The sequence below is a fragment of the Amblyraja radiata genome, chromosome 5 (genome assembly GCF_010909765.2).
Source record: "Amblyraja radiata isolate CabotCenter1 chromosome 5, sAmbRad1.1.pri, whole genome shotgun sequence".
Taxonomy (NCBI): domain Eukaryota; kingdom Metazoa; phylum Chordata; class Chondrichthyes; order Rajiformes; family Rajidae; genus Amblyraja; species Amblyraja radiata.
The window spans coordinates 9,662,884-9,673,092 of record NC_045960.1 but is presented as its reverse complement, the minus strand read 5'-3'; the positions used below and the strand labels follow the sequence as shown (position 1 = coordinate 9,673,092).

Below are 10,209 nucleotides of genomic sequence, written 5' to 3'. Positions count from 1 at the left end.
TTGGGTCGAGCTGTTTCCAAACCAAGCTATGATGCCACCCGACAGAGTGCTCTGTACGGCTCTTCAATGGTGGAGGGTAAAGTGAGGGGACAAGAAGGAAAAGTCTGCGATAAGGTGAAAGCAGTTCAGTGTGGTTTATTATCACGTGTATCGAGGTACAGTGAAAAGCTTGTTGCGTGCTAACCAGTCAACAGAAAGATAATACACGATTAAAATAGAGCCATTTACAGTGTACAGATACATGATAAGGGAACAACGTTTAGTGCAAGGTAAAGCCAGCAAAGTCCGATCAAGGATAGTCAGAGGGTCACCAATGAGGTAGATAGTAGTTCAGCACTGCTCTCTGGTTGTGGTTGGATGATTCAGTTGCCTGATAACAGCTGGGAAGAAACTGTTTCTGAATCTGGAGGTGTGCGTTTTCACACTTCTGTACCTTTTGCCCGATGGGAGAGGGGAGAAGAGGAAGTGGTCTCAGGAAAAAGGAAATGACAAAAAGGGGTGACCGTATTGTGTAGCATTGTGTAAAAACATGTAATGTGGAGGTGGTTCAGGTAGAAATGAGAAAGGAAGCATATGAAGGCACGAGACACAAGAGGCTGCAAAATCTTTCGAGATACAGCACTGAAACCGGCCCTTCGGCCCCATTAGTCCGGCATTCACCCCGTACACTGGGACTATACTACACACACACACACACTAGGGATAAATAACAATTTTACCGAAGCCAATTAACCTACAAACCAGCACGTCTTTAGAGTGTGGGAGGAAACCTGAGCACCCGGAGAAAACCCATGTGGTCACGGGGAGAATATAAAACTCTGTACAGACAGCACCCGTAGTCAGGATTGAACCTGGGTCTCTGGAGCTGTGAGGCAGCAACTCTACCGCTGCACCACCTAGAACCCTCTGAGTTCCTCCAGCACTTTGCGCTTTGATATCAATGCTGGTAATGTGAGGCACAAAGACTGGATTATTTAAAGCTGCTTAGAGCTCAGAAAACCTTGAAGGCATTAAAAATAACAACATCAAGACACTGTGTGTATATTTATATATATATATATAAACTGTTTTATTTACATTCTCAAATGAACATCGAAATAAATTAGGTCCACAATTTACAGAGACCATACAAGACAGCATTTAATACAAGACATTCCAGGAATAAATACAACATTGGGCATCTGGAGGACAACATTTACTTGATTCAAGGAATAATGGAGTGATGCAGGCACACAGAAAACTTTTGCCGACTCTTTATCTGCAAGGGTTTTTAGTTTAGCTTCCTTGAGAGATACAGCCCTTCGGCCCATCGAGTCCACGCCACCCATTCACACGAGTTCAACGTTATCCCACTTTCGCATCCGCTCCCTACACACTACGGGAGCAATTTGCAGAGGGACAATTAACCTACAAACACGCACGTCTTTGCGATGCAGGAGGGAACCGGTGGAAAGCCACCTGGTCACAGGGAGAACGTGCAAACTCCGCACACACACACACACACACACACACACACACGCACGCACGCACACAGCACCAGAGGTCAGGATCGAACCCAGGTCTCTGGCACTGCAAGGAAGCAGCTCTACCAGCTGTGCTTTGCTTAAAAACCGTTCCACGGGGGATAATCTTGTAAAAGCACACAATAGCGAACCATTCAGAAGATGTCGAGCACACTGGAATTTCCTGGGTGTGTGGGTGAAAGATAATAAACTTGTGTTACTCTTCATTGGACATTTTTACAGACCCATCGCTTCATCTCATTCAATAAAGGTGACAATGCTATGCCGCTTTAAATAAAGGTGATAATATCCAGCAGAAAATTTAAAGGCAGCAATGAACACTCTAAGGAGACGCAAAGATCCAGAAAAGTGGTGGAACCATGCTTGGACTACAAAGTGTGGAGGAACTCAGCAGGTCAGGCAGTATCTGTGGAGGGAATTGAACAGGTGACGTTTCGGGTCCCAGCCTGAAATATTGCCCATATACGTACATCCACACATGCTGCCTGGCCCGCTGAGTTCCTCCAGCATTTTGTGTCTCGACGCTCACACTGTGTTCTGCTCATACAATCTCAACGGTTTACAAGGACATCAGAGCTTTTAGACGTTACTTTATCTGGAGATACAGCATGGAAACAGGCCCATCGGCCCACCGGGTCCACGCCGACCAGCGATCCCCCCCGTACACCAGCACTGCCCTGCACACTGTTTTTACAGAAGCCAATTAACCTACAAACTGCACGTCTTTGGAGTGTGGGAGGAAACCGGAGCACCCAGAGGAAACCCACGAGGTCACAGGGAGAAGGTACAAACTCTGTACCGACAACAACCGTAGTCAGGATTGAACCCGGGTCTCCGGCACTGTGAGGCAGCAACTCTGCGCCACCGTGCACCCCTAATTTTCAACTGATTAGATCCCTCCTCTGTAACTGGCCCCCTGTCGTTTGGCTTCCAGCAGCCAGAGAGATGTCAAGTTTTGGTTGTACATTTGTGGAGATTAGATGTCTCCTCAGAGATGACCAGAGATCTGGTCATGGGTAAGCTTATAGTCCAACATTTCATTTTCTCAGCAGCAGTTACATTCTCAAGACCCACCTCATGATACATAGATGGATTACAGAGACATTCTCAAAATGCTCTCAGTAACTTCAAACCAAGTACGGAGTGTGTTCTAAAAAAACATTTGCTCGATTTGGACATAGTGGATGTGGAGAGGATATTTCCAGTAGTGGGAGAGTCTAGGACCAGAGGCCACAGCCTCAGAATGAAAGGACTTTCCTTTAGGAAGAAGATGAGGAGGAATCTCTTTAGCCAGAGGGTGGTGAATCTGTGGAATTCTTGGCTGCATATGGCTTTGAGGCCAAGTCGGTGGATATTTTTAACCATATAACCATATAACAATTACAGCACGGAAAACAGGCCATCTCGGCCCTTCAACTCCGTGCCGAACACTTATTTTCCCCTAGTCCCATATACCTGCGCTCAGACCATAACCCTCCATTCCTTTCCCGTCCATATACCTATCCAATTTATTTTTAAATTATAAAATCGAACCTGCCTCCACCACTTCCACTGGAAGCTCATTCCACACAGCTACCACTCTCCGAGTAAAGAAGTTCCCCCTCATATTACCCCTAAACTTTGGTCCCTTCATTCTCAAGTCATGTCCTCTTGTTTGAATCTTCCCTACTCTCAATGGGAAAAGCTTATCCACGTCAACTCTGTCTATCCCTCTCATCATTTTAAAGACCTTAAGTCAGAGATGATTCTTGATTGGTACGGGTGTCAGAGGTTATGGGGAGAAGGCAGGAGAATGGGGTTGAGAGGCACAGATAGATCAGCTATGATTGAATGGTGGAGTAGACTTGATGGGCCGAATGGCCTAATTCTGCTCCTATCACTTATGATCTTATGAAACCCATTTGCTGAGAGTACGAAAACAATAAAAATGACAACTAAAACATGTTTATCAAAGCTATTATCTCAATCACACTCCATCATCTCACAATGAAACTTGAAATAAAAAAAATCAACATTGCTTCACGGTATTGGTCCCCAAATCGAGAATGGTTAAAGATGGAATGTTTTTCCATAAGGAAAAATCTACAGGGCAAGGTTCCAGTGGATGGAAATACAAAGTAATCTCGCACAGAACACAAAGTGCTGGAGTAACTCAGCGGGTCAGGCAGCATCTCTGGAGAACATGGATAGGTGACGTCTGAGGAAGGGTCAGGTCAGTTTAGTTTATTGTCACATGTACCGAGGTACAGTGAAAAGCTTTGTTGCGTGCTAACCAGTCAGCAGAATGCACGATCGCAATCGAGCCATCATCGAGTGTATAGATACCGGATAAGGGAATAACATTTAGTGCAAGGTAAAGCCTGCAAAGTCCGATCAAGGATAGTCCAAGGGTCACCAAAGAGGTAGATGGCAGTTCAGCGCTGCTCTGGATGATTCAGTTGCCTGATAACAGCTGGGAAGAAACTGTCCCTGAATCTGGAGGTGTGCGTTTTCACGCTTCTGTAACTCTTGCCTGATGGAAGAGGGGAGAAGAGGGAGTGGCCAGTGTGCGACTCGTCCTTGATTATGCTGCTGGCAGCGTGAGGTGTAGATGGACGGGAGGTTGGTTTGTGTGATGGTCTGAGCTGCGTCCACAATTCCTTGCAATTCCTTGCAGCCTTGGATGGAGCTGACCTGACCCGTACCAATCAAGAATTTATCTATCTCTGACTCAAAATTATACAATTATTTTGTTCTCAAGGTTCAGGTTGAAAGCAGAAAATTACACAAACTATATTCTTGCAGCAGCTACTTTCTGTAATCGATAGTTTTTGTTAGGGGGGGGGGGGTATGTGTGTAATATATATATCACACGCACATACAAACACATGTCTGTGTGTAATTTATATACACACACACACACATCCATATATATACACACACACTCAACCACATTAACCGGTGAAAGGGATGAGTTACAACACGCTCGGAGCATTGGTTTCTTCGGCACGTGTTAGTGCCTGACAAGATGCAACTGGATCCATGTCCAATTACTCAACTGGCAACCCACACAGCTGCCGACCCACCTCCTAAATGAGCCAGCCCGACATTACATGTAAACAATTAAGTGCTTTAAATATACAATTATTTTTGTTGGCACGGGACACCTCCGTCCCACAGTCAGAGTGCAACGATGCAGAGCTAGCAGAATAACGAAGGTAGACTGGCTCAGCCACACCATCGGTGATGGGATAACGGTTGTGGAATTTGTGGGTGGATGAGGAACAGTGGGATCCATTCATCATCCATCACTGGGTGCTTCCTCCATTTATAGCCAAGGGTAAGGTCAGAGTTTCATTGCTTCATTTGAATTGCACACGGAGGAAGATACTTGGCTTGTTTGTGATCCCCACCCCTTCTCTCCTGCAGATTGCCTCCGGGGCAGGTCTCCACCTTGCCTTTTACACACCTTTAGTTCATGCATTTTTAGAATAGCTCGTTCATTCACCACCAAAGCCTGATTTACGCCTTTGGAACAGCGCGCTCAGGTTTACACCTGACATCCTCGTCACGTGTATGTTTCATTTATGCCTTTTGGAATTGGGCGCTTCTTTTCGAGAACGTAAAACCACGTGTAAAAACGCACCGCGCCCGTACACATTAAAAACAAAATCACCTCCAAATTATCGCTAAACTACACAACAGAGGCAAAAAGGAAAGTACCGAATCTAAGCAAGATCCAAACTTCTCATTAGGTCCAAATGTTTAAACGTACACAGGGTCACAAAGAGAAGGGTGAGCTTGTAACCTGCAAGATCTCAGGAGCAGGCAGGCAGCTTTTCATCGCCACACACAGATTGAGCTCAGGTCTAGTTCCGCGGGCGGTAAAAATAACAAGTCATCAGCAAAGTAAAATGGGTTCCGTTGTCGAAACCCACACAACCCCAGCCCAAAGTTCCCAAGTTTAAAACAAAATATCAAGTGTGTGGGAATTCTTCATTAAAATGTTTCTTATACTGCCAAAGCTAAGTCAGAGGAAAGCTCAATAAAACCTCAAAAAAAAACATGGAACTAAAAATCAATGTCCTTGTTTTAAGATCTACAGTTCCTGGCTAAAATTTTTTTAAAAATCTTCAGAAATATTTACTTTAAAACAAAATTGGTCATCTGGAAGAAAAATAAAACTCACAGTTTTCATCAAGAAAGGTTTACACAGTATCTTTACATTTGGAAACATTTTAGTTTGTGATGTTCCATCTCAGTCTTTGTTTGTTCTGGAAATTCTGCTCTCCAATCCTCACAATTAGAAGAGGGGTTAATTAAAAAAAACTCTCTCCCCTCGAGGAAGTTGAAGTAAGTTTGTGCTTGTGCCTCAGAAGTACTCTCACTGTCATTAGCAGCTTTTGCAGTCTGTCCTCAAGGTCACCTAGCAGATTGGACCATGGGGACCCGGAGGAGAGAGGGTTTGGAGAACAAATCTCCAGGAGCCCTTGGTTATATCACCACCTTGATGTTGTGCACCTTATTGTACCCGTTCATCAACTGTTCGTAGTCCGGTGGAGCTCCGAACTTGAAGGTGTGGTACTCCGAATTGTTCTCGTCCGGAGATTCCACGAGCACGTCCGACTCTCCCTCCTCCATCATGTTCTCGTCCACCGAGAGGTCCACAGAGAGGTCGGCCTTCTCCTCGTCGCTGAGAAGGTTCTGCTCATCAATGAACCGTATGTTGGCGTTCTCGAAGAACAAGGGCGGGTGGGCGTGCATGTCCCACGCCGCCCGGTCTTCTCGGGCGGCCTTGTCCAGCTGGTTCTCCCGCTGCGGCCGGCTGTGGGGGTCTTTCTCATTGTTCAGGGGGGCGGCGATCTCCGTCACCTGGAGGCCGGACAGTTTGGACGGCTCGTAGCGGGACCTCTTCAGGCCGGTTCTCCTGAACTCCCTGCCGCTCAGCCCGCCCTCCAGGTCCTTGGCCGCCCCTGCCGCCGCCTTGGCTGGGACCTCCGCCCCCCTCAGCAGGTCGTTGCTGCTGCTGCTGTTGCTGTTGCTGTTGCTGCCCTTCAGCGTCTTGGAGCCGATCTGCTTGATCAGGTCGTTGTAGCTCTCCTGCTTCTTGGAGAGGAAGCGGAAGATGTTGACCTCCGTCGACTCTGCCACCTTGCCCTGGGTGGCCAGCTTGGAGTTCAGGGCCCCGGGGCTCTCCACGTTCTCCGACGACCCCCTCATCCTCTTCCGCCTCTTCTTGATGGCTTTGTGGGCTTGCACAAACATGCTGACCTTCCAGTTGAAGAAGAGCGAGAGCCATGCCAAGCCCAGGTATATCCACAGCTCGACAAAGTACCTGTAGAGGATGTGGTAGTCTGCGTTAGGGTCGACACCTGGAGAGAAACAGACAGAAGAAGCCAATGGTCAGCACAAGAGTGAACGGGATTGAAACAATTGTAAAAAATCTCATTCCAAAATAATGTGTTGATACAAGGAACTGCAGGCGCTGGTTTACAACAACAACAAAAAGACACAAAGTGCTGGAGTAACTCGGCGGGGTCAGGCAGCATCACATAAGTTCTTAAATTCATAAATCATAGGAGCAGAATTATGCTCCTATGATTTATGAGCATAATAATAAATTTTGCCCGTGGCCCGTCAAGTCCACTCCACCATTCAATCATCTATCTCTTCCTCCATCGATCTCTCCCTCTCAACCCCATTCCCCTGCCTTCTCCCCATAACCCCCGACACCCGTACTAATCAAGAATCTATCTGTCTCAGTCTTTAAAATATCCATTGACTTGGCCCCCACAGCCTTCTGTGGCAAGGAATCCCACAGATTCTCCACCCTCTGACTAAAGAAACTCCTCCCCAACTCCGTTCTAAAGGTAGGAGGTAAACCAGCATCTACAGTTCCTTGTTTCTATTTTTCACGCTTCATATTCTGAAGAGGGTGTCCAGGTTAATCTCCAGCAGTGCTGGTCAATGGGTCTTGGAGACCGGTGGGCAAATGGGCCTAGGTTAGATGGGGCATCTCGGTCAGCATAGGGGACTTGGGCCTGTTCCTGCGCTGTGTGACTCGGAGAAGTGACCCGACTGTAGTGCGTTACTTACCAGCCACAAAGTCACCAAATCCAATGGTGGAGATGGTAATGAACGAGTAGTAGAGTCCTTCAATGTACGACCAGCCCTCGGTCACTTTGAATACAAAGGGCGGAACGACCAGATGCACCAACACGCCCCAGACTATGAAGATGGCTGTGCACGTTATCTGAGCCTTGCGCTATTAAACCAAAGGATGAAGCAGAGTGTTAGAACAAAGAACAGCGTCCAGCACAGATTATTCCCCACAGAAAGTAAATACAACTTTACCATCGCTTTGTATCTAGTTTAGAGATACAGTGCGGAGACAGGCCTTTCAGCCAACTGAGTCCCGGACGACCAGCGATCCCCCCCAACACTACCCGACACATTGGGGACAATTTACAGAAGCCAATTAATCAACAAACATGCACGTCTTTGGAGTGTGGGAGGAAACCGGAGCACCTGGAGAAAAACCCACGCAGCCACAGAGAGAACGTGCAAACTCCGTGCAGGCAGCACCCGTGGTCATGATGGAACCAGTGTCTCTGGCGCTGAGAGGTGGCAACTCTACCGCTGCGCCACCCTGCAATCTTTCACTTGCTTTCTAAAACATCGACTTCAACAACTTTTAGATTCAAGCCAAGTAAAAGACACACTATTTATACATGCTGAACGCTTAAATGGTTCAATTCTCAGGCAGCAACCGTGCCACTCTGCTGCCCGTGGGAGGAAGCTGAAGCAACCCCATGCAGTCACAGGGAGAACATGCAAACTCCACACAGGCAGCACCTAGGGCCAGGATTACCATAAAACCATAACACAGCGGAGCAGAATTAGGCCATTCAGCCCGTTGAGCACTCTGCCATTCAATCACGGTCTATCTACTTTTCCCCTCGCATCCTCATTCTCCTGCCTTCTCCCCCATAGCATTTGAGATCCTTAAGGGCCTGTCCCACTTAGGCAATTTTTTTCGGCGACTGTCAGTCGTAGCAGGTCGCCAAAAAAACGGCAACTGAACCTCCATCTGACAATGTCCACGACAAGCTACCACCTGGTCGGCGTCAAGCTACGGCAAGCTGCCGACAACCGTCGACCCATTAGGACGTCCACCTATGACCACACCTATGACAACCTATGACCACACGGGCGACAACCTACGACAACCAAAGTCAACCTACGCCCACAAGCTACGACAAGGTAGGACAATTCAGTCGCCGGTTGACGTGGGGAGTCGCCAATGGAATTCATCGAAGTCAGCACCGGCAACAACCTACATCATCCTGGCGACAACCTACGACAGCACCTACGTCAGGAGAAGTCACGCTACGCTCATTGGCGTCAAGCCCACTGTCGCCGAAACGTTTTGAACATTTCAAAATCCAGCGGCGACCAGAAAGACGGTACGATTCTTTGGGTGACTTGAGGAGACGACTCACGGCCGTACAGGCGACACCCATGGAGGCGCCAATGCGGCAACAGCCTAATCGCCTGTAGTCACCTAAAATAGCCTAAGTGGGACAGGAGCATCACTAATCAAGAACCTATCAATCTCTGCTTTAAAAATACCCAATTACTTGGCCTCCAAAGCTGCCTATGGCAATGTACTCCACAGATTCACCACCCTCTGGCTAAAGAAATCCCCCCTCGTCTCCATTCTAAAGGACGTCCTTTTATTCTGAGGCTGTGGCCTCAGGTCCTCGACTCTTCCTCTTCCATTACCACAAACATCCTCTCCACATCCCCAATGTGAGGGGGTAACTATTTCACACAAAGAGTGGTGGGTGCCTGGAACAAGCTGTCTGAGGAGGTAGTTGGGGCTGGGACTATCGCAACGTTGAAGAAACAATAGACAATAGGTACAAGAGTAGGCCATTCAGCCCTTGGAGCCAGCACCGCCATTCAATGTGATCATGCCTGATCATCCCCAATCAGTACCCCGTTCCTGCCTTCTCCCCATATCCCCTGACTCCGCTATCTTTGAGCCCTATCTAGCTCTCTCTTTTTGAAAGTATCCAGAGAACCGGCCTCCACCAAGTATTCCACAGACTCACAACTCTCTGTGAGGAAAAAGTGTTTCCTTGTTTCCTTATCTCCGATCTTACCCCTTATTCTTAAACTGTGGCCCCTGGTTCTGGACTCCCCCAACATCGGGAACATATTTTCTGGACACCCCCAGCATAAGAAACAGTTAGACAGGTACATGGATAGGACAGGTTTGGAGGGTTATGGACCAAACGCAGGCCAGATGGGACTCGTGTAGCTGGGACAATGTTGGCCGGTGTGGGCAAGTTGGGCTGAAGGGCCTGTTTCCACGCTGTATCACTCTGTGATTCTGTGACTGTGACTTACCGGACTCAATCCTTTCCTGGTTAAGGCTTCGCCGAGCTTCTTGGCCCGCCCTCCGAAAAATTTCCCCAGGGCGCTGATCCAGGAGAGGCAGAGGGGTGCACCGAACAGCCCGTAGAAGATGCAGAAGAGACGGCCCGGAGACGTCTTGGGTGAAACATTTCCATACCCTGCGCCACGGGAAGATGAAATGAAGCCACGATAAGTCCAAGGTCAACGGTTCTCCCCCCCCTACTCCTTACTCTTCCCATTCCCCCACCCTAATCGTTTTACCAGTTCCAAGGTTCTCCACAAT

General features: G+C 47.9%; 1 protein-coding gene across 1 annotated transcript in view; it reads right to left on the bottom strand.

Annotated features, from left to right (window-relative positions):
* Window positions 1-4,985: 4,985 nt before the first annotated feature.
* The window catches only part of LOC116972969 (potassium channel subfamily K member 5-like), a 41,166-nt gene continuing 35,942 nt past the window's right edge, over window positions 4,986-10,209 (bottom strand). Inside the window, exons 3-5 of the mRNA XM_033020573.1 lie at window positions 9,918-10,084; window positions 7,599-7,767; window positions 4,986-6,874 (exon numbers count right to left, since the gene is read on the bottom strand). Of these exons, the coding sequence (XP_032876464.1) occupies window positions 5,997-6,874; window positions 7,599-7,767; window positions 9,918-10,084 (1,214 nt within the window). The 3' untranslated portion in view covers window positions 4,986-5,996. The remainder of the gene's footprint in view (window positions 6,875-7,598; window positions 7,768-9,917; window positions 10,085-10,209) is intronic.